The sequence below is a fragment of the Pteronotus mesoamericanus genome, unplaced genomic scaffold (genome assembly GCF_021234165.1).
Source record: "Pteronotus mesoamericanus isolate MK-2021 breed Mesoamerican mustached bat unplaced genomic scaffold, CSHL_Meso_final contig_130, whole genome shotgun sequence".
NCBI lineage: Eukaryota > Metazoa > Chordata > Mammalia > Chiroptera > Mormoopidae > Pteronotus > Pteronotus mesoamericanus.
Window position 1 is genome coordinate 25363068 of NW_026555060.1, and position 25179 is coordinate 25388246.

A 25179-nucleotide genomic window follows, 5' to 3' on the forward strand; every position below is an offset into this window, starting at 1 on the left:
AATTCCACTTGGAGAATGGGGATCAGGACCTCTATTTTATAAAACTGTTACTGATCTTAAATGAGATAGTATGTCTCAAAGAGCCTAACACACGCTGGTGCTCAACCATTTTAAAGCCATCATGGAATATGGACTGATGCCACGCCAACAGTTGATGCAGCCATCGTGATCTGAGCTTGTGCTCTCCCTCCCCTCAAAGGAAGGCAGGGCCCTGCACCACAGGAGCAAGAATCCCTGTTACCTTGTGCTGCCAGGCAGATGGCATAATGTGTGACACAGCCTAGTGCTGGGGGGAAAAAAAGCAACAGCAATAGAGACGGTGGCCTGAACCGAAGTCACCAAAGGTGTTCACATTCAAACACCACGTGGAGACCCAAGAAACCTCTTCCCCTCACCACGTGTGGCCCACATGCTGCCAGCTTCTGACTCTTGGAGACTGTATTTGAAGATTCTAGATTGTATTTGCCTCTCGTTTACTATATATCTTTGGCCTCCTCGAACCACAAAGTAGACAAAACAATGGCCTGCATCTCAGAGATAGCGCTAGGAGAGGTTGGCTGACATATGTCAAGTTCTGGTGAGGATTTATAATTGGAGTATTCTTGCATAAAAAATTCCTACCAGTACAATAAACAGGTGGCAAGGACTATGGTTAAGTTGGCAACACAGCAGATAACAGGGACCCAGGGAGTTCCCTTTGGCAACTGATCTGAGGGTCCTTTTGATGACAATGATTGATGAAGCTGCTGTCCCTTGTGAGGAGCAGGCCAGGGCAGCACTGCTTCTCTGCAGGTGTGTTGAGAGACGGACACCCTGAAAGGGACAAGGTTAGGCCATGTCCCAACAGGGAAGGCAGAGGAGCCTTGAGCTCAGTGTCCTGAATGCCCCGGGTATTGCACGCTCCCCCCAGAGGATCCAAATTGCCTTTCCAGGCCACATCTTGAAATCTCTCTGACATGAAAGAAACACATCACTTTACTGTTGTGGCTGAAATATTGCTCATATTTATTGAAAAGGGAATCATAATGCAGCTGTAGAGACCCAGCATCCACAGTTCGTCCAACACTGACTGTAAATCACGCTTGGGCTTGTTATCCCTTCGTTGAAAGCACAACCGCTCTAAGGAAATGTCCCCAGGAGGAGTAACCTGGAAGACGTCCCTTCTGTTGTACCCACTAGGAAGCATAAGCTAGTAAAGTGGAGGCAGAAGCTTGGAAATGAAGTGCCCTTGAGCAAAAAGTTTCAATGCCATTCAGTTGAGAGCAGAGAGGTCGCCCCTGAGGCGGGAGCCTGCCACCTAGACTCAAGTGACACAAGGTCCAACCCTCAGACTGGCTGCCAGTGGAATGGAAATCTGACAGTAGCTGCTACTTTTAATGGGAAGTCAGAATAATCAGGCCCTGCAGTGTCGCGGGTGGTCCATGGGCAGCAGGTCCCCTGGTGAAGGGCCAGGAGCTTCTATCTGGAAAAGCAGGGAAGGGAAAGGTGGTCGTCTCCTCTCAGCAACAGAAGATAACCGACAGGGCACTCAACTGACTTCTTAAGGACACAACTGGGACTTGGTCAAATGTGCCTAAGTCAAGAGCTCAAGAGGCAGGTATAATGAACATGCTGCTGTTTTCTTGTAGGACTGTCTTTAAAGGCATCTTTCCCAAGGGGATGAAGTGTCTTGATTGGGTACAGGGGCAGTCACAACAGGTGGGACTGATGTACAAACACTGCTCCAGGGCACGGTCTGTCCTGGTGGGCGGAAAGCATTTGCATAAAGAAGCAAGAGGTTGGAACACCTGCAAAAAGCCCTTTGGGGGTCTGGATGCGAAGGAGGTGAGGCCACCTGATCCCAATCGGTAAGGAAGTGTCCTTACCAAAGTCCACAGCGTCTTGGGGCAGCTCCCCTTGAATCTGGAAAAGTGGGAAGAAATTACTGAGCGAACAATAAAAATTTAGAAGGGGCTGCGATCCCGCTCAGGGTTTTCCAACTTGGGACCGTGGTATGATGAAACATGGCAGGCCCGTAAAAGGCCATGTCCCCCTTGATTAAAGGGACCCCAAGATGTCATCTTCAGCTCTGGGCAGCTGGTATTGGAAACTGGATATAATGTATGTTTTTAATGGCCTTCTGTCCAACTCAGTTCCCTTACCTGTGCCAAGTTCATTAAGTTCACATGCCTCAGCTGTGAGAATATGCTGGCTGGAGTAGGGACATGCTACACGTGTTCCTTATAAGCACCCCTGGGAGTTTTGCAAGGCTACCATCCTCCTTCCAAAAATCTGGAAAATGAGACACCGGACGGTCCCATGGCACAATTCAGATCACTCCTCAAAACTACTTTCTGGAGCTCAGAGCTGAGACCACATTGCCCCCTCTTCTGAAGTAAAGGCCAACCTCCTTGAAGTCTCATACACCTAGAGAGTCTAAAATGTGCTTTCCCCATTTTTTGCACTTTGCAGGCTGCTCCCAGAAGCTGAGCACAGGCCTCAGGCAAGCATACAGCTTGCTTGATCTTGCTGCCTCTGGACTCCCAGCACCATGTCTGGGACCAGGCGAGGTAGGGGCAGCAAGACTTGCCCTTTAAACCAACTAGACACTACCAAATGCATAGCAAAAATATCTTCTACAAGATCTGAAATATGTACACGTCCAACACCATCATCATCTTCCATTCTCTGGCGAGAGGCACTGCGCCCCAGCAGTGCTGGCTGAGGCTCCGTGGGGTCCCCCCTACCCCCGCATGTAGGTACGGCGAGCGGGCTCCCGCCCCAGGGCGTTGATGTGCGGGATGGCTCCTGCCGTGGCTGCCAGCTTCTCACTGAGCTTCTGGTTGACCAGTTCCAGGTGGCGGCTGTTCTTCCGCGCCTGACGCAGAGACCTCTTAACCTTTTTCACCCGGTCCCGGAGCTGCCTGTTCCGCTTCTCCAGGGTGGCCACCTTCTGCTGCAGCTTCTTGACGTGATCCTCCTCCTCAAACAGGGCCTTCTGCACCGATGAACACATGAGCTGGGGACATAAACACCGTGCAGGGAGAGGCAGGTGAGTTTCAGGAAGTCTGCCCAGGTCGGTGTCCCAGACCCTAGTGCCACCCGCAGCTTGGACTCCAGAACAAGGACACCACTCGTGGCTCCTTTCTCGCCCGCCCAGACTTCAAACAGAGCCCCTCTTTTGTTTTCTATGTTTGGAGGTCCTTAGATAATCTTGTTTTAAAAAGATATTCTGGATATTTGTCACTCCTATTCAAAAGGAAAGAGCTTCAGTGAATCAAGAAGTAAAAGACCAAAACCCGAGACAGAAAAATGCACAAGGAATATGCACAGTTCACAGGAAAGGTATTATACATCTCTCTTAAATGTAGGAAAAGTATCTCAGCTTCTCTCATAGTAAGATAAATGCAAATCACAGCCTCGATAAGTTGCTATTTTTCACAGACTGAGTCCGGATGTGGGGAAATAGCCCTCTCATATGGTGTAGGTAAAGTATAAGCTGCTGTAAAAAGCAATCTGACTACATCTATCAAAACAAAAGCGTCATATACCCTTTGATCTAGTAACTCTGGGCTTTTTCTCATAGAAATGCTCCCACGTGTGCAAACTGCCACATGCAGAATATGTGACAGTATTGCTTGTTATAAGAAGATTGAGAAGAGACGTTAGCATCATGGTGGCCTGAGATGTCCTTGGTTTTTTTTGTCAACCATCCCAAAACGAAAATTTGGCATCCATTCATGAGCAAATGTGCATTTGTAGGACCTATGGGATTCAGTGACCATATACCCAGGGGCCCAGGAGGAGTCTGGCCCCCCAGGCATCACACAGGCCGCGGTCCCAGTGTGCAGCCTGCAGTGGGCCATGCACCAGCTCCAGCCCCTCCTAGGCTAAGGGCCTCAGAGTAGATGTACAAAGGACCAACAGGTATATCACTAATCAAGGAAATACAAAGCAAAACCACAATGAGGTATCACCTCACCCGTTAGAATGGCTGTCATCAAAAAGATAAGAGAGATGGTTATGGTAGGGATGGAGACACAGGCAAATCCTGCAGTCGCCTCCTCCCATGGACACACCGGATCCACAGCTACATACAGAACAGTTCCCTATGACAGAAACCCAGTAACCAGAGGAATGGCTCCTACACACTGAGCAAATGAGAAAAGGAAAACCCGCATGGAAATAGGAAAGACAGGAGGAGACAGAAGCTTGTCATGAAACCCTGGTGTGACCCTCATGTTGGGGACTCCAGCTTTTAAGACCTGCACGTGAGAGATGAACCCCCCAAAAAATCCAGCAGGGCTGTGTCCACAAGGCTACAGCAAACTGAGAAATAGTTCTCCAGGACTCGCTCATGGATTCCCCCACCCCAGGGCCCGGCACAAAGACAATGGGCAATGGACTGAAAAGTACCCAATGTCCCTGAGAAGAGGCCTAGTTGCTTATCTTAAATATTCAGCCTGAGAGACTTCTAAGTACACACTGGGAGGCCTACTGCAATGTTCTCCAAATTCAGACTCTGCCTTGCTCCAGGTCATGGGCACCACCCAGCAAGGAGCTTGTACACACACCTGGTGCCCCAGTGTTTATGGCTGTGCCCAAGGGACACCCCTTGATCACTTGGTTCTGGTGGCCAGCCGGGCTCACCGATGCAGATCCCATATAACTGTAAAAAGTAGAGAAACAGTCCTTTACCAGCTGCCCCACTCAAGGCATAGTGGGGGCAATGCTGCAGGCTACAAATTGAAACCCTCTGTGACCTGGCACAGCGCAAACTCCAGGGCCTTCGAGCACATCACTGAACACACACATGAAGAAGTCATGGACGACCCAGCTTCTTTGCCAGGATGCCCTCCTGGCTTCTTATGCCAGCAAAATGGAAAAGTACTATGGGGAGAATAACGTACCTTTCAAGATTTTTTTAAAATTAATTTTAGAGAAAGAGAGAAACAGCAGTTTGTTGTTCCACTTATTTATGTACTTGGTTGCTGCTTGTACATGCCCTGACTGGGGATTGAACTTGCAACCCTGGCATACCAGGATGATGCTCTAACAAAGTGAGCTACCTGGCTAGGGGCCAAGACTGTGCTTATTGTTGATAACGCTCACAGACATTCTCCTTTTTCCAATCTTCATCATGATATCAAAATGGTGTTTCTCCCTTCAAACACAGCCCCTCTTTGATCCAAACAATCAAGCAAGGAGCAAGGGGTTACAGCAGCTTTTAAAGCCTGCTCCTGAAGAGGACCTTTGCCCGGGCCACCGCTGCAACAGAGGACACAGGTGCTACTCTGGAAGGATCACAGCCTCTGTGACTGAGTGAAGAACCCTGCGTGGGCTTGAGGTGATGTGACCAGAGAGTGTGTGAATGGTATCCGAAAGAAGATACTCAAGAGGTTCGTCCACAACTTCAAAGTATTTGCCAAGGATAAGGGGGCTGCAAAAATCAACAAGGCTACGAGTGAGGATGACATCGAGGAGCCCCTAGAGCTGGTCCCTGAGGAACCAATGAATGAGTTGTTGGAACAGGAACGCATAGCTGAAGAAGAGGCAAGAGAGAAAATTGCAAGACGACAAACCACCCTCAAGAAAAGTCACAGTGAACAGCTTAGCAGAAGCTTCTTTTGCAGACCTCAAAGAAGTTCCTTAACACGTTTAAAAACATGGACCCCAACACCAAAAGGTTTTCATTAATAGACCTTTCATGAATGTCCATGATGCATTACATATGATGAAAATCTATAATGAAAAAAAGAAACCAAGCAAACCACCATGGACCTATTTCTGAAGAGAGTGACTTATCCTCCATTAGAGCCGCAGGCGGGTCCTTCAGCAGGTGTCCAGGAGGCCCTGCTATCCAAGGAGACGACAGCTCTGTGTGGGTTACAGCCCCTGGAACCCTTCCAGGGGGACAAGATGTGACTGTGGGAACCCATGAGTGACACCGATGCCCCGGACTCTGTGTAGGCCATGGCTGACGTGAGTGTTTGTGTCTTAGTTCTTAACAAAAGAAAAGTTTTCATAGGAAAAAGCTTACAGAACAGAGAGATAAAGAAAATATTTTGTATAGCTGTACAATGTCTTTGTGTTTTAAGCTAAGTGTTATTACAAGAATCAAGTAAGAAAGTTAAAGTTTATAAATTAAAAACGTTATAGTCCTGCAAGCCTCAGTCATGGTCAGTGTGCAATACAGGTGTGCCGTTTTCTATCTTTCATAGTGTACTTTTACTGTACCTTTTCTATGTTTAGACACACAAATACTTACTATTGTGTTACAATTGTCTACGGTAGTCAATACAACAACATGCCATACAGGTTTGGAGCTTTAGGAGTAACAGACATACAGCCTAGGTGTGTGGTGCAGCCTGTACCTCTAGGTCTATGTAAGTGCACTCTATCATGTTTGCATAGTGACAAAATCGCCTAATGACACATTTCTCAAACGGTATCCGACTGTAGTAAGGTGGCAGCTTAATCACATATAAAGCCATTCTGAAGGTTAAAAGATAAAAGTAATAAAAAATAGCTATATCTACAATAATTTGTTAATGGATACACAAGATACAAAGATGTAAATTGTGATTTCAAAAACACAAAACATAATACGTGGGGGAGAGGGTGGTAAAAAAGTAAAGCTTTCGAATGTGTTTAAAAATAAGTTGGTATGAACATAAAGTATACTTACAAGTTGTTTTATCCAAGGGTCATGGTAACTATAAAGCAAGAACCTTTAGTACACACACAAAAGATAAAGGAATCTTAACCATGCCACTGTAGAATATCAAGTCAGAAAGGAAGAAAAGAAGTTACAAAACAGCCAGAAAACAATTAACAAAATGGCAATATGTATGTACCCATCTGTAATTACTTTGAATGTAAATGAAGTAAACTCTCCAATCAGAAGACACTAAATGGATTTAAAAAATATTAAAAACCCAATTGTATGCAGGCTAGAGAAACTGCTATCAGCCTTAAGGACACACAGACTGAATGCAAGGGGATGGAAAAAGACATTCCATGCAAAAAGAAACTAAAATAAAGCTGGCGTAGCTACACTTATATCAGACAAAATAGACTTCACAACAAAAACAAAGAAGGGCATTAAATAATGTAAAGAAATCAACCCAACAAAAGGATGTAACATTTAAAATATTTATGCACATAGTATAGCAGCACCCAAAGATACAGGCATAGGCAAAAGTAGGTTTAAAGTTGTATTATTTATTATTGTATTTATTTGTATTACAAGAGTAAACTCTGGTATTTCATGTGGTCATAACTGTAAACCTGCTTTTGCCCACTCCTGTATAGAGCAGAGACAGATAGAAATATAAGAGTAGTAGGGGAGTTTAATACTCTACATTGATCAATGTATAAATCATCCAGACAAAAGCTCAATAAGCAAACATTGGTCTTAAGCAACTCATTAAACTAGATGGACTTAACAGACATATCTTGAATATTCCATTCAAAAGCTAGAGCAAACACATTCTTAAGTACACATGGAACATTCTCCAGGACAGATCATATGGTGGGTCACAAAACAAGCCTTAATAAATTAAAGATTGGGTTCATATCAAGCATCTTTTCCACCCACAATGATATGAAACTATTAGAAATCAAGTATAAGAAGGAAGCTGGAAAATTCACAAATGTGAGGTGATTAAACAATATGCTAACGAATAACCAATGGGTCAAAGAATAAATCAAAAGAGAAATTAAAATATACCTTGAGACCAATGAAAAAGGAAACACAACAAACCTACAAATGTGGAATGCAGCAAAGCAGTTCTGAGAAGGAAGTTCATAGTGAAACATACCTACATTAAGAATAAGAAATATCTCATATAAATAACCTAGCTTTACACATCAAGGAACTAGAAATAGAAGAATTAAGCCCAACTTAGTAGAAGGAAAAAAAAAAGATCAAAACACAAATAAATGAAATGGAGACTTAGACAGTGGAAAAGATCAGTAAAACTAAGAGCTGACTTTTTGAAAAAATAAAACTCTACCTAGAATTACCAAATGCAAAAGAGAAAGGACTCAAAAAATAAAACCAGAAATGAAAGAGGAGATGTTACAACGGATACCATGGAAATACAAAGAATCCTAAGAGACAGCTATAAACGATTACATGCCAACAAATTGGAAGACCTAGAAGAAATGGGTAAATTCCTAAATATACAAGCTACAAAGACTGAATAATAAAGAAATTAAAAATCTGAATAGACCAATTACTAGTAAGGAGATTAAAACAGTTATCAAAAACCTCCCAGGCAACAGAAGTCCACTACCAGATACACTTCACCTCCTCACACAACCAAAAGAAGGGAAACAACAAATTTAAAAACAAAAAATAATCAGAACTGCCATAAATCAAACTGCATGGAAGTCTGATGACCAAGGAGCTAAAGAAGAAACATTCACCCAAACTGATAGGAGGGGTGGAGATGGGCAGCTGGGGCAGAGAGGACAAGCAGCAAGGGAGTGGCTGGTGGACACAGCAGTCCCTCATTTGCATGTGGATAAACCAGGAGGAACAACTGAGGAGCGAGACAGACCGCACAACACAGGGCTCCAGCCCAGGAAAATAAAGCCTCAAAACCTCTGGCTGTAAAACCTGCGGGGATTGGAACAGCAGGAGAAACTCCCAGCCTCACTGGAGAGTTCACTGGAAAGACTCACAAGGTCCTACGTACACAAACTCACCCGCCCAAGAATCAGCACCAGAAGGGTGCAATTTGCTTGTGGGTAGCAGGGGGAAGTGACGGAAAGGCAGCTGAGAGTTGAGCAAGTAGCATTACTCCCTCTCAGACCCCTCCCCCATATACAGCCTCATAACACAGTGACCTCGGTTGTCCCACCCTGGTGAATACCTAAAGCTCCGCCCCTCCCAATGTAACAGGTGAGCTGAGACAAATAAATATGGCCCAAGTGAAAGAACAGACCAAAGCTCCCAAAACAGAACTAAGTGACGAACAGATAGCAAACCTATCAGATGCACAGTTTAAAACACTGGTAATCTGGATGCTCACTGAATTAGTTGAGTATGATCACAAAATGGAGGAAAAAATGAAGGCTAGGCAAAGTGAAATAAAGAAAAATATACAGGGAATCAACAGTAAAGAGAAGGAAACCAGGACTCAAATCAACAACTGGGAGTAGAAGGAAGAGAGAAACATTTAACCAGAACAGAATGAAGAAACAAGAATTCAAAAAAATTAGGAGAGGCTTAGGAACCTTAGAGACAACTTTAAACATCCCAACATCTGAATCATAGGGGTGCCAGAAGGAGAAGAGGAAGAGCAAGAAATTGAAAACTTAGTTGAAAAAATAATGGAGCATTTCCCCAATTTGGCCAAGGAAATAGACTTTGAGGAGACCCAGGAAGCTCAGAGAGTCCCAAAGAAGTTGGACCCAAGGAAGCACACACCATGGCACATCATAATTACATTACCCAAGATTAAAGATAAGGAGAGAATCTTAAAAGCAGCCAGAGAAAAGGAGACAGTTACCTACAAAGGAGTTCCCATCAGACTATCAGCTGATTTCTCAAAAGAAACCTCGCAGGCTAGAAGGGGCTCACAAGAAGTATTCAAAGTCATGAAAAGCCAGGACCTACATCCAAGATTACTGTATCCAGCAAAGCTACCATTTAGAGTGGAAGGGCAGATAAAGTGCATCCCAGATAAGGTCAAGTTAAAGGAGTTCATCATCACCAAGGCCTTTATTATATGGAATGTTAAAGGGACTTATCTAAGTAAGATCAAAACCTATGAAACAGTAAAATGACAACAAACTCACAATATCAAGAAATGAACCTAAAGAAAGCAAAAACTAAGCGAACAACTAGAACAGGAACAGAATCATAGAAATGGAGATCAGAGGGGAGCGGGGAGAATGGGGGAAAAGGTACAGAAAATAAGAAGCATAAATAGTAGGTATAAAATGGGGGGAGGTTAAGAATAGTATAGGAAATGGAAATGCTAAACAACTTATATGCATGACCCAGGGACATGAAGGAAAGGTGGGGAATGCTGGTGGGACAGGGGGTGCAGGGTGCAGGGCGCAGGGGAATAAAGGGAAGAAAAAATGGGACAACTGTAATAGTATAATCAATAAATATATATATATATTTTAAAAAAGTCCATTACCATACAGCTTCACTGGTGAATTCTACCAAATATTTAAAGAAGAGTTAATACCAGTCCTCCTCAAATTCTTCCAAAAAAATAGAAGAGGGAACACTTCTAGACTCATTTACAGGGTTGGGGGGTCGGGGGGAGGAAGTTCCTTGACACCAGCCTTGATGACAGTTTTTTGAATTTGGAAAAAGAGAAAACAATCAGCATTTGGACTACACCAATCTAAAAAGATGTGCACAGAAGAAACCATCAACAAAGTGACAAGACAATGTATGGAATGGGAAAATATTTTTTGTAAATCATGTATCTGATAAGGTTAATATTTAAAACCTATAAAGAACTCCTACAACTCAAGAGCAAAAATTAAATATTCCCATTAAAAAATGGGCATAGGACCTGAACAGACATTTGTACAAAGATATACTAAAATCCAACAGGTACATGAAAAGATGCTCAACATCACTAGCCATTAGGGAAATGCAAATTAAACCACAATGAGATACCACCTCACAGCTTTTAGAATGGCTATTATCAAAAAGACAAGAGATAAAATTTGGTAAAGATGTGGAGAAAAGAGAACCTTTGCACACCCTTGGTGGGAATGTAAATTTGTCCAGCCACTATGCAAAGCAGTATGGAAGTTTCTCAAAAAATTAAAAATGGAATAGCATATGATCCAGCGATCTCACTTTTGGGTACTTATCCAAAAAAAATGAAAACTGGATCACAAAGACGTCTGCATTCTCACGTTCACCACACAAGTCACAATTGCAAAGATATGGAAACAACCTTAGTGTCTGTCGACAGAAGAATGGATAAAGGCGTGTGTGTGTGTGTGTGTGTGTGTGTGTACACACATATAAAGTAATCTTATTCAGCCAGGAGAAAGAGGCAAATCCTGCAGTCTGAGTTTGCAACAACATAAATGGGCCTTGAGGGCATTATGTAAAGTCAAGTAAGGCAGACAGAGAAAGACAAATACTGTATTATCTCATTTATATGTAGAATCTTTAAAAAGCTAAACTCATAGAAACAGTAGAATAAAGGCCACCAGGGGGTGAGGGGAATGGGAAGGCGCTGGTCAAAGTTACAGACTCTGAATTATAAGATGAAAAGTTCTGGGGACCTAGTAACATACAACATGGCGATTATAGTTAACAATGCTGTATTCTATACTTGAATATTGAGTAAATCATAAATGTTTTCACCACAGAAAAGAAATGGTAACCATTTGACAGGATGGAGGTGTTAGCTAGTGCTAAGGTGGTAACCATTCTGTAATATATAAATGTATCAAATCAACACATTGCACACCATAAACTTATGCAGGGTTATATGTCAATGATATCTCAATTAGACTGGGGAGAAACGAAAACAACCTGAGAATGCTCATCGAAAGACGTCTAGTTCAACAAATTACAGTAAATTCATGTAATAAAACATCTGCCATCTTTAAAAGAATGAGGCAGTTTCCTATGAATGGCACTGTAGCAATATCGAAGTTAGGTTGCTAATATAAAATCAAGGTGCAAAACAGTGGATTGTGAGATTCCGTATCCATATGGAATCTTTGGGAAAATATATTAAAGCATTAGTAAAGGATGGCTGTGTCCAGAGAGCAGAAGGGACAGGGGAGAGAAGATTTATTTTTACTGTGTACCCTTTTGTAATTTTTGAATTTTGTACTATATCTTTTTATAAATATTCTCACCTCCCATCTCCCTTCTTATACCCATCCTACATGGTCCTATCAAGAACGAGGTTTCTAAAGTAAGGCTTGAGCTGCAAGTTACCTCTGCTTTAGAACTATCCACCGATCCCCTGCAAACACCCTGCAATGCAGTGCGGTGGTGAAGAGTTGCCTACATTGGTTTCCAGTTCTTAAGCTCATAACAGCAGGACCTCTGCTGCACCTGCCAGACCTCTCCTCCATGACCAGGGACTAATGGAGTTGTTTCCCCAGATTCTTGCAGTGTTGACAGCCCTCAGCTGGGTCCTCTCTCCATAAACTGCCCCCGACTCAAGAGAGCTGCCTCCCTCCCATCACACCTCCTTCCCCAGCACGCCGCATCCAGCGACTGGTTGGTGAACACAAGGGTAGGAAAGCCCGGGCCGTCCCAGCCTCCGCGCCCACCCGGGGACGACCATGGCCTTCGGGAGACTGCATCGCAGCCCAGCTTCCCCCTCTGCCTGGTCCCGCTCTTCCCTCTCCTTCCTTTCCCTCCCTCGGGTGTTGATCCCAGGAGCCCTCAATAAAAAGACAAAAACCTCCTGCATACCGTCAGCTCAGTCTGCTTCCCCAGAACACAGCCCGCAGCTCTCACTGCCCTCACGTGTGCAGTGGGAGAGTCGCGGTACCATCTGATGGGGTGTCTCAAGGATTTAATGGGTTTTACCGGGAATGCTCAGAACCATACCCCATGTTAGTGTTTGAATGTGTCTCTCCAAAACTCATTCTGTCAAAATCCTAACGTCCACTGTGATGGTATTTGGAGGTGGGGCCTTCAAGAGGTGATTAGGTTTTGAGGGCAGAACCCTCATGAGTGAAATGAATGTCCCCATGAAAGAGATGGCACACTGCTCCCTTGACCTCCACCACACAAAGATAAGAAGCCTGCGACCCAGAGGAAAGCCCCTACCCAGCCCTGCTGGCAGCCGGGTCTTGGACTTTGAGCCTCTAGCTCTGTGAAAAAATGCATTCTGTTTATAAGTCACCCAACCTGTGGAAGCTTGTTATGGCCGCTGGAATGGACTAAGACACAGTAAATGTTTGCCAGATGTTAGTCATTGTTAATGGAATCTTTTTAAACGCTTAACCTTTGTGATTAGACCTGGCCGACATCTCCAGTCTTATTTTTCATCCCTTTGTTCACCCACTTCATGCAAAAAGCAACCTGTCTCCTGGCCGTCTCCCAATACACTCTGTTCTTTCCCATCCTGGGCCTCTGCCACACTCCTCCTCCCTCCTGGAGGACTCTCTCCCTCGCTTCTGTCTGGCGATGCTATGACCCTTCTGCGGGTACCCTCTGTGCCACGACCCACGTTTCCTGCTCCCGTGTCTCCTTAGTGCCCCTGTAGCTGTTCACACAGCACACGCCAAGCGCTGCGCAGCACTGGGTGAGCGCTCACTGCCCTGTCCTGTTGTCGAGTCCTGAAGGCCAGCTCCACCTTGCTCATTGTAGCCTTGTTGCCCTGGGCGCTCGAGGCATACAATACAAAATCTGAATGAAGTTAAGTGTTCCCAAAATACCTGTCCTGTAATAAAGGGCTTTGGCCTCCTGGGGCTGCCACTGTTCTGGGGGAGACCACATATCTAACACTGCCCTCTTCTGGCCAAAAAGCCCCCTCAGAAAGAAGAGGTGGGCAGAGGAGACTGGAGAACTCATTACAGCTGACCCTGAACGACACAGGAGTTAGGAGCACCAGCCCTCATGAAGCTGAAAATCTGCATATAATTTTTTAAGACTCTATTTCTTTTTAGAGAGAGGGGAAGGGAGGGAGAAAGAGAGGGAGAGAAACAAACGTGCAGTTGCCTCTTGTGTGCCCCCTACTGGGAACCTGGCCTGCAACCCAAGCATGTGCCCTGACTGGGAACTGAACCAGCGACCCTTTGCTTCATAGTCCAGCACTCAATCCACTGAGCCACACCAGCCAGGGCATAACTTTTGACTCCACCAAAATGTAGTTACCTCTTGGTATCCCCAAGTACCCTATATAAAATGGCATAGAACAATACACACAGTGCGCCCTCCACATCTGTGGTTTCCCAAACAGATCCAAATAGTAAATCTGCATACAAGTGGACCCATACAGTTCAAACCCATGTTGTTCAAGGGTCAACTGTATTTATCTGTATAGCTGAGGGTTTAATATGGCCAAGTACCAGGCCAAGCACTATATATCCACTCCCTCATTAAATCACTGTCTTTCTAAGAGTTACAGCAGATCCTTCTATCGAAAACAGGATGAAAGTCCAAGCAAGGCCTATTAAAACAAGAGGTGCGGGTTCTTTCATGGCTGTCAGCACAGAGTTTGAAAGGACAGAACCCAGTATGCTGGAGCATCAAAGAGAAGGCTAAGTCACGTTTTATAACACCCTCCAAAGGCTGCATTTGAAAATAATACATACAAGCAAACAGTGGGATGCGACAAGATCTGTACTCTCGGTGGGACGTTAGTGGTCACTTCTGAGACTTCAGCACTCTTCATAAGCATCCCTTAGATTCCAAGGGGCCAGCTGTCCCCTAGGCTGGAGAAGCAAGAGGAAGACCCCCTTAACGATGGTCTCAAGAAACCAGGATGGCAGAAAAGGACCCCCGGGTGGGGGGGGAGGGGGCTGTAGTTATTAATGTGGGACGGATGGGACGCCTAGAGATCTTAGGGGGTCTGTCATTCTTGACCCCCACAGTCTCTCTCTGATGTGGGTACGGTTTGAATGGCAGCAGAAAGACACAGGACCCTTAGTAACTTGCTCAATGTCACCAACAGTACAACCGGGACCCAAGGACCCTTAACCAGGCATGAGGTCTTTATCCCTGCAGAAAAGCGGGCTCTGTCCTAGGTAGGGAGACCCTAGACCTCACAGAATGATGAAGCCTCTGCCAACAGTATCTTAAGGAGGCCCCCTGGATCTTGGCCACCACCCCAAAAGAAAATTCCTTTTCATCAGGAAAGCAGGAATTTCTACACAAGAGCTGTGCTTTCAAATATGTGTGTGCCTTTAAGAAACTGTCCTTTCTCTGGAATTCTTTCCGAATGGCATCAACCTCTTTAGAAAACTGTTTTTAAAAAGTACATAAAAGGTCAAGACATATTATTTGCTCATTTAGTTTTGTGGTATTTTTTTTGTAAGCTGAGAAGACAAGGGGGAAAGGCCAGGCCAAGCTGAAACAGGTACTGCCACATTTTATTTGAAGAAGAGCCAAAGAGAAACAAATGATCTGGTGGCCCAGGAGCAACAGATTCCGAATGCACAGCCCGTCCCCCAGGCCCACAGCACACCAACCCTGCTCCGCCTGGGAGGAGAAAGCACCCGGTCAGGGGTGTGAGCACGCCCAGCAATCCCTGTAGCGGGTGTGTTTCTCCCTGGCGTGCAGGGTGCTTGCTGCAGGGCGGGAGAGAAGGCCGCCACAGGGGAGCCCGCTCTTCCCTTCTCAAGAAGGCAAAAGGTAGACTGGGATACCCATTCTCTCTTTTAAAAATAATGCTTTTTAAAACTATATAAGTAACACATGTTTATTGCAGAAATTTTTTTTTAATTATGGGACCAAAAAAGGACAATGAAAGTCGCAGAATTCTATTGCACAGAGGTACTGTTGACATTTTAATATATTCTTCCTAGAATTGCCTTTAGGGGTAGAGATAGTACGTATTTTAAACAAAATTAGAATCATGCTATTATTCGATTTTCCGTTCCACTGTGATTCCTCTGGCGTTTTATCGTGACTATTTTCTGAGCTTTAGTTTGTACACTTCCCTTGAACATCTCATTGGAAGCTGGCGGAGGCCGGGTCAGGTGGCTGTGCCTCACCACCATGAACTGCAAGACTGGATCCCAGTTGTTCATCCTCTCTCTTTATGAACATTGGCCAATGGGGAAGGGTGTTGAAATGAGTGTTTGTGCATCTGTGAGGCTGAGTGATCCTACTTGACCTTTTTTTTGGGGGGGAGGGGGAGTTTACCTGTCTCCAATGACAGGACAAACCTCTGGAGAGTGTCTCACCTGTACCTCTACCTAAAACCTCCCTGTGTGCTCTCTGGTCTCTCTGGTCTCCCCAGGAACCTTAGGTGCTGTGGGAAACCTCCACAATCCAGATCAGGAAAGGTAAAGGAACTGTATCTATGCTACCACATACAATCACCTCTGATTTGTAAAGAAATCATTGCTGAACAGTTTCAGCTTCCTTATGTTCAGCCATTCCAGCAAGAAGCATTTATTATTTTTGCCTGGCACTGTGTGGTACAGAAAGTTTTCCTGAATTATTCTGCAATATACCGGTACTCTGCATCTAGTTAAACAAAAAGTGTATGAAGAATTACTATTTCATGACAGCAGACCTACCAAATGCTCAGGGAGAGGATTCTTGCCTTCACGGCTGCTTTGGATTTAAATAACCGCCTATTAAGACAAGACAAAGTGTACTTTCTGAAACATTAAAAATGAGGGCAGGAGAGTCCAAAAGCAATATCACAGGCAAACAGCTTGCCTTTTTAACACTTTGTTCCTAATCTTCAGATTCAAAAAAGAGAAGGAAGGTAAAAAGGAGAAAATTTAAATCTAAAGCAGGGTTAGCCAACTGTGTATGGCCCAATGCAGCCTACCACCTGCTTTTGCAAATAGTTTTACTGGAACACAGCCACGTCCATTTGTTTACATGTTGTCATGGCTACTTCCATGCCACAGTGGCAGAGTTGAGTAGTTGCGACACAGTCTGGTCAAAAAAGCCCAAAATGTTTTCTGCCTGGCACTTCACAGGAAAAAAAATCCAACCCCTAACCTCGAGAGGGGCTGAAAGCTAATGGAGATGCCAAGGCAGCAGCCGACGACCGGATGAGTTCAGAAGGAAATGGCCAAAGAATGCAAGGAGGGTAAGAGCACAGGAAAACACCTGGTCACCAGAGTGTCCCAGGACCCTCACCGGCCCCGCCACACCTTTTTCACGCTACTTTTCAACACTGATTGGCGATTACTGCTTGTGGCTGCCAGGTTTTAGCCCAAGTTCTCAATAATCCCTGTCAGCAAGGATCCTTCTGACTCCATCTCAACAGACTGCTGCCAACTTCAACCCTCCAGATGGAAATGAACAAGACAGCTCTCCAAAATGACTAGCAACTGTTTCTAAAATACTTCCCCAGAGACACTGGAAAGATAAGCTTACTAGAACCTATAAATGCGCAGGACCCATGCTCATTGAAGATCAATGTGGAGATCAGGGCACTCTAGACATGCAATTTGTCAGTTCTGAAACATTTGCCCCATGCTGTGTTTTCTGACCCGGCCGAGGGCAGAAGCCAAGATTCCTCCATTGTCCGTGTGCTTCGGGCACACTCGGGTTGATGGAGAGCGCACACAGGCCTCCGCCCAGGAGCTCCGCGGTTCTTGTCATTGCACCGTCGTCTTTAACCCCTGAGACACAGCTGTGTGAAGAAGTGGGCGGCAGAGTCAAGTCAGTGCAGAATGATTTCCCAACTGATTCAACACCAACAAGCTGGATGACGCCCAAACCACAGAAGTGACAACAGTGCAGTTCTTCTGAGGACTCTTGAGAAACAACCTGAGATTCCTATGACTGTATTTGACTTGGTAGCTAATTCCCTGCTCCACCCAAAGTCCGAAGAGTCGTCTCTCTGTGCCAGGAGCCCAGCAGAAGCAGCAAGGGCCCCAGGCCGCTGTGGCTAGAAAGCGAGGGGAGCAAAAACAGGAACGTGTTGGGGCTGGGGTCAGGCGGGAAGTCAGGAGGGAGCTGGGGAGGCAGTGCCCTCCCCGCGGCAGCCCTGACTCCAGAGCTCCCCTCCCAGCACTTGGCCCCGGAAAGCAGGGGGCTTCCTGTCTCCTGGGTAGGAACATGGGCAAAACTCGTCAGAATCAGGCACTGCAATTCCATCCTGGCTCCCCATCATCTGGCAGTGGGGCCTTGCTTAGGTCAATGATGCTGCCTTTGCACAGTCTTCTTTTATACAACAGGGATAATAATGCTTCTGCCACAGATTCGCTTTGATGATTAAATCAGCTAATGTATGCAATGCATTTGACCTAGCACCTGGCACAGAGTGAACAACAAATGGAGCTTTTATTATTGTTCATCCTGGGTTTGAGCTTTTCTGATCAAATTGTTACTCCCTGACTACACTATGCTCTCTCAAGTAGCTGCATCTTTGCAGGTGTAGTTAGGTCCTGCCTAGAAAATCTCCACCAACCCACACTCCTCACATTTTTACCCAACTCATGAAATCCTATTTATTCGCCAAGTCTCAGTTCAAGAGTCACGTCCTCTGTGAAGCCTTCCCTGATTCGTCCAGGCAGAGCCATTGTTAACTATTCCCTGGTCCCACTGTCAAATTTACCGCATCATGCTCTGTTAGCGAGTCTCACTCTTAGCCCATGAGCCCAACTTCACAAGATTTCTATCTTTCCATCTTTACATAGCACACAGTAAGCACTTAATAAATGATGGGAGGAATGTGGATTGAAACAGAAATAAGTTCAATGACTTAAAAATGGACACAAATGAAGAAGTAGGAGCTACCTTTGGAAAGTGGGTGCTGGGTTCACCATGATCCTTATAAAGTCCTGTGTCCCAAGAAGAAAGTCAGCTTTGACTACCTGTCCTGGGAAGATTAGGAACTGACTTGAAAGATCGCTGAAATTAGTGCATTTCCCCCACCCCCACCCCCGATATTCTCCCCATACTCCTGACAGGGTTAGTACACACACACACACACACACACACACACACACACCCCGCCCCCCCAAAATTGCATGTCATGGTGGAGATGAGAAAAGACAGTGAGCTTTAGAGGGGAGATGCCAGATTACAGAAAACTTCAGTAAATTTAGGAGACAGCATCACATTTCAGAGGCTGGCTGCAGAGGGGAGGGAGGAAGGGTGCAGGGCCTTAGACAGCCAAAGCTTAAATCGTGAACTGACCGTGATTAAAACCAGGAAAGCCTTCACTGCTTTGGGTCAGTTCCGGCCATCGTGGAAAGTTTATCAGTTAAGTTCAGAGAAATAAATGTATACCTTTAGATAAATTCCCTACAAAGTGTTGCCCAAAGTGGGGTCTACATAGCGCTCAGTTCATGAGATGCTTGCAAGGGACAAAGGAATTTTTTTTGGTCAAATGACGTGGGAAATACTGCACATTTAGTCTCCCTCTGATGCAATGCTCATTAACATATAAACCACTTTGGTCCTGGATTAAGGAAACCTCTGTAACTCTGCTTTATCCCAAATCTCATCTGACCAGGGCAGAGACCTCCAACAGACAAGAACAGGCTACTCACTGCAGAGATTTGGATCCTCTGGGCCCTGAAGGCGCTCAGAGCCCCCGGCCAATCCATTTAGCCAAGGGCCCTGCTGCCTTCTTCCCAGGGAATTTGTTCCAGTGTCTGTAACAAAAATTTTATTGTCATAATTGAAAAATGGCATCATCAGTCCAGGAGTTCAGTAACTTTTAAAATAAATTAATCTGAAGACAGTTTAATTACCACTGGTCCAAAAAAAAAAAAAAGAATTAATGAATTTCCCATTGCATTCCACTGCTTGTTCTCTCTGTATATATATTATCACTCAATTGTATGCATGTGGGCCTCACATTTCAGTCTTGAGCTCTAAGCTTCTTGTGGGTGAATCCATATCTCATTCAGGGAATTTTGCAAACATAATTTTCCATTATTTATGATGTAAAGAAGACTGGGAAGCACTAGGCTGCGGAATACTGACTCCAATCCACAATGCTTTTCTGGACCTACTGAGGGCAGGAAACCCTGAAACACAGATCCTTGGGTACAGGGGCCGCTAGGGCTCTCATTCAGTGCCAGCACCTTCCAGGGTGCAGTGGAGAAAAGACTCCCAGGTAAAGTGAGAAGGAAGGTGTTTCAGTTTTTAGGACCCCAGGAAATCAGCCTCACAGCAGAGCAGCAGAGGGGCACCTCCATCCAGTCCCGATTCTGCCCCTGATGAATTAGTGACCTTGCTGAGTCATGCATGGTCCTCTCTGAACCTCAGCCACAGCCTCTGAAAGACATCTTCCCACCCCTGAGACCTCCGAATGTTTGCTCAAAGCTTCCATGGGCATCTCAGTCCCGAGCTGGCCAGTCATGGCCAGGGCTGGGATTCCTTCCCTTGAAAACAGCAGGCAGGAAACAGGCCCACTACAGACTTGCTTGATGTGGGGGTTCCCTTGGGAGGGGTGTGTGCTGTCCGTGCTCACTGGAATCTCAGAGTTTTGTAAAGATCTGCCCACTGGCCTTCTGATGTGTGCATGCTCGGTCTCCAAGGTATCTTGAGCTCATGGGAGAGGAAGTATGAAAGGGCTGATGATATACCTCGTCCTCCAAACCCAGCAGTTGGCAGATGTGCTACCATTGGGGATGGGGGCCGAGTTCACTCCTGCCCCAGCCTGGCGTGTGCTGACCACTGCTGAGGGAGTGCACTGAGCCACCGATTGGCTTTTTAAGCTTCATATCTTGGGTCATTGCTGTTGCCCCAGGGAAGAGTAGTAGGTCACTAACCAAGTCAAACCTTCCACCTCCCCCTGAGGACCTCTGAACTTGGTCCAGGGGCACAAGGCATCCCCTCTGATCTCAGTGCCTGCTAGTGAGGCTGCTGAGACTGGGAAGGCTGGACCGTGGACCACTGGGGTCCACCAAGGAGGGGAAGCCTAGAGGAAAACTGGCCCAGAACAAACGCTGGCCTGCTCCGCCCCTGCTCTCTTTCCAATAGAACTGTTGGCTTGACCCCTCTCTGATGTGCTGTCCATTTCACTGGGGACTTTCACAGTCCTGGGTTCCAAGTACTTGGGGTTCAGTCTCCAGGCCTCCTCCTACAAAGGGCAGCTAAGGACCGGCCCTACTTCTCTCTCGATGGCTGGTGTGTTTTCCTGGCATCCTCACCACTGGCTGAAAACCCTAAAGGGCTCCTGCCACCCGCCCTGCTGGGGAATGCGATGAAGATTTACGAGCTGTGAGCACAATCCTGTTTACTTCTCAGGGACTGACGGACTGAGGACTTGTCCACGTGGCCACATCCAGGGCCTGACTCAGCTGAAAGTCTGTTTGGGAGAGCTTTTCAAACCCAGATACTGGCTTTTCTGCTACTGAATCAGGACAGGTGGCCCTGCCCATGCAAACAAATGAAACAAGACCGCTGTGCAACACCATGCAAAAAAAATTAACTCAAAATGTATTGAAGGCTTACATATAAGATCTGAAACAATAAAATACATGAAAAAAAAAACATAGGCACCAAACTTGTGGACCTTGGTCTCAAGAGAAGCTTTTGTGAACTTCACTCCAAAAGCAAGGTGAGTAAAAGCAAAAATAAATGAATGGGACTACATCAAACTAAAAAGCTGCACAGCAAAAGAAGCGAACAATAGAACACAAAGGCAGTCAATAGCATGGGAGAAGCTACCTGCAAACACCATCTCAGATAAAGGGCTGATATCTAAGATATACAAAGGACCCATACAACTCAACAATAACAACAACAACAAATCCAATTAAAAAATGGGCAGAGGCTGAACAAACACTTTTCCCAAGAAAATATACAAATGGCCAAGAAACATTAAGAAAAGATACTCAACTTTGCTAGATATAAGGGAAATGAAAATCAAAACCATAATGAGATACCACCTCACACCTATTAGAATGGCTATTATCCACAAGACAGGTAATAACAAGTGTTGGTGAGGATGTGGAGAAAAAGGAACCATCATCCACTGCTAGTAGGAATGTAGACTGGCACGGCCACTATGGAGAACAGTTGGGGTTTCCTCAAAAACTTAAGACTAGAACTACGATATGATCCAGCAATACCTCTTCTGGGCACCTTCCTGAAAATTTTGAAAACACTTCATTCACAAAGACATGTGCACCCTTATGTTCATTGCAGCATCATTCACAACAGCCAAGACATGGAAACAATCCATGGAAAGTGCCCTTCGATGGATGATTGGATAAAGAAGATGTGGTGCATCTATATGACGGAATACTACTCAGCCCCCAAAAAGGATGCATACTGCCATTTGGGACAACATGACTGAATCTTGGGAATATCATGCTAAGCAAAACAAGTCAGACAGTAAAAGACAAGAACCCTATGATTTCACTCATATGTGGGATATAAAACAGAAAGCAACAAATGAACAAACAAAACAAACTCATAGACACAGACAACAGTCTGGTGGTTCCCAAGGGGGAAGGGGAGTGGGGGAGGATGAAAAGGGTCAAGGGGGCCAAATACATGGATCCTCTGGGCCCTGAAGGCACTCAGAGCCCCCCACTTGGGTTTATTTAGGGTTTACACTTACAAGTTAAACTACTAGATTATTAGATTAGAAGTAGTGAGCATTTCTAAGAATTTTGAAGGAGACTAGGCTTTGTGTGGTGAGCACACAATACAATGTGTAGATGATGTATTGTAGACCTGTATACCTGGAACTTACAGAATGTTATTAACCAATGTTACCCCAATAAAGTTAATTTTTAAAAAAGAGCTGGGGGAGGGATTTAGTGGGACCTTGCTTCAAACCTGGCTCTGTCACCTGCTGACTTGGCAGGTGTTTTCCTTCTCTCACAAAGTAGAGATATTAAAAAATTGTTCAGAATATGCAGATTCATCTGGCAAACCTTAAAGCCACTCAATGTTAACTGTTATTCTTACAGACTTACTGGGCTGTCAATAACCTCATGCCCAAAATAATTCTGTTAATATTTTTATTAGGGACAATATTATCGGAAAACCTTGAAACAACAGATGACAAACAGATACTAAAGCACTTCAGTCACATGTCTCTGCTGACTTTCAAAGGCTTCCTTTCTGGCCCAGTATCGGGCACAAGTTCTTGCAAACCTGAAAGTTTCAATAACATGGTCAGGGCAAAACTGACATGTGAAAGACGTTAGGTTACAGAATCCTACCCAGTGCAAGGTTATGACCAGATTCCGTGACAAATGAAAAATGGATATTAGCCGTGAGGAGTTATAAATATGCCTTCATTGTCGTTCCATCATGCAAGCAGGTGTAAGTTAATCCTAGCAACCTCTTCAACAATTTGCTGTTCCATCTCTCTGGGATGCTGTTTCATGATGCTGCATGGCAGGTTCATTCTCATCCTCCTTCCTGTCACCTCCTCAGATACCTTTCCCTACCTCCTTGTGCGTGGTCTCCCCCAGTGACTCTACCTCAGCACCCTGCTGGCGGCCCTACTAGGCTCAGATTATCAGGTTTATTGATGGTAAATTGTCTTTCTTCTACTATAAAACAGTGACTATAGTCCTACTGCCTAGTACAAGTGCCTGACACACAGTAGGTGCTCCAAAGAGAGACTGCTGAATGAAGTAATGAATTCTAAAACTATCATACGGAGTTATTTTTAAAATTGGACTACTGAAAAGTAGGCAATAAAAAAAAAATCACTTATCATTTCTCCACTGAAAGGCAACCTTCGCTTCTTTTTTACTGGCATGATTGTTTTAACCTGGTTTTTAACACTATTTTCAATTTTGATTTTTTTAAACTTACTTTCACAAAAACCTTATAATCCAAGGGTTTCATTATTCTAATGGCTGCAACTATTTTACTCTTTCATTTACTTAGCTATAGCTTTTGTTGGGCGCATAGGCTGTATCTAAACATTGTACTATTTTAAATAATGTTAAATAAAATAAGACAGTGCATTTATTTTTTATCTGGATTATTTATTTAGGGTTTACACTTGCAAGTTAAACTGTTAGATTATTAGATTAGAAGTAGTGAGCATTTCTAAGAATTTTGCTTTATGTTACCAAATTGTTTTCTAAAATATACTAATTTAAGGTTTAATTTTCATGTTTATTTAATTTACTAGAATTTATTTGTGTATATGGTATGATAATGGTATATAAATTTTCTTCTAAAGAGCAAATCAATTCATTCCCTCACATTCTATTAAATAGACCTCCCCTTATCCACAGATTATATAGCCTCTTCCTTAGACTTCTGACTTATCTGTACTAGGGTCTGATTGGACCTACTTCATTCTCTTTAGCTGTGGGTTGGTATGTCAGTCCCATATGGCTTTTATTAAGTTAATTTGAATATGAGATAGGACATGCCTCTTTTTCGAAAATTTTTGGCCAAAATTTTTCAAACCCAGAATGATTCTACAATAATATTAAAATTATAGTATGGAAACTATGCAGCTCTAAACATATTTTGAATGGATCAAAAACTACAAACTAATATTTGATGATGACAATATTGAAAATTAGAGTATATGCTTTTCTGATTTGTCTTCCTGCCACTTACTTTTTCTTACATACGCTCTTGAGTCTATCTGTGTCTTATTCCTAGTCAGGGAATAAAGCCATAAAATTTTATGTTTCATTCTTTATTTAACCTATAAAAGTTGTATTTTCCGCTCTTCTCTTTACCCATCAATGAAAATATGCACAGATGTCCCTAAGGGGGACAAACAGGGACGGTCACACAGAACTGCAGAATTGCTTATAAGACTGGAAAAGCAGAAACAACTTTCATGCCTGTCGAGAAGGGAATGGCTAATAAAAAAAAGAAGAAAATCTTACCTTCTGTGACAGCCTGGGTGGATCTAGAGGGTACTATGCTCAGTGAAATAAATCAGTCAGAGGAAGACAAATACTATATGATTTCACTTCTATGTGGAATCTAAAGAACAATATAAATGAACAAGCAAAACAGAAAGACTCATAAAGACAGAGAATAGACTAATGGTTGTTGGAGGAGAGGGAGGGACTGGGGGACGGGGTGAAAAAGGTAAAGGGAGTGAGAAGCACGAATTAGTAGTTAGATAATAGTCACATGGATAAAAAGTACAGCATAGGAAATATAGTCAATAATATTGTATCATGCAGCTGGGTACTGTAAATATTGGGGGAAAGCACTTTGTAAAGTATATGCTTATCTAACCACTCAAATGTACACCTGAAACTAATACAAAATAATATTTACCATAAACTGTAACTGAAAAATAAAGAATAAAGGTTTAAAAAGGGAATGGTTAAGTAAACTACAGTTCACCCACCTATGAAACACTATGCAGAATTAAAAGATGAGGGAGAAGATCACACACACACACACACACACACACACACATTTTTCTATATATACATATAGAAAAAAAACACCAAGTTTTAGAACCATTCCTGTAGTATACCATTTATTTAAAAAATGCCACAACACTACTTTTTAGCATTAAAGACATGTATTTCATTGCCAAATTCAAATACTGTAAAGCTAATACTTCTGAGCTCCATTTAAAATGAGCCATTGGTCTACGGCCATACCACCCTGAACATGTCCGATCT

At 44.1% G+C, this 25179-nt stretch overlaps 1 protein-coding gene across 1 annotated transcript in view; it reads right to left on the reverse strand.

The window, feature by feature from the left end:
• Positions 1 to 957: 957 nt before the first annotated feature.
• CCDC3 (coiled-coil domain containing 3) overlaps positions 958 to 25179 on the reverse strand; it is an 80960-nt gene continuing 56738 nt past the window's right edge. The window contains exon 3 of the mRNA XM_054593612.1: positions 958 to 2998. Coding sequence (XP_054449587.1) covers positions 2723 to 2998 — 276 coding nt within the window. The 3' untranslated portion in view covers positions 958 to 2722. The remainder of the gene's footprint in view (positions 2999 to 25179) is intronic.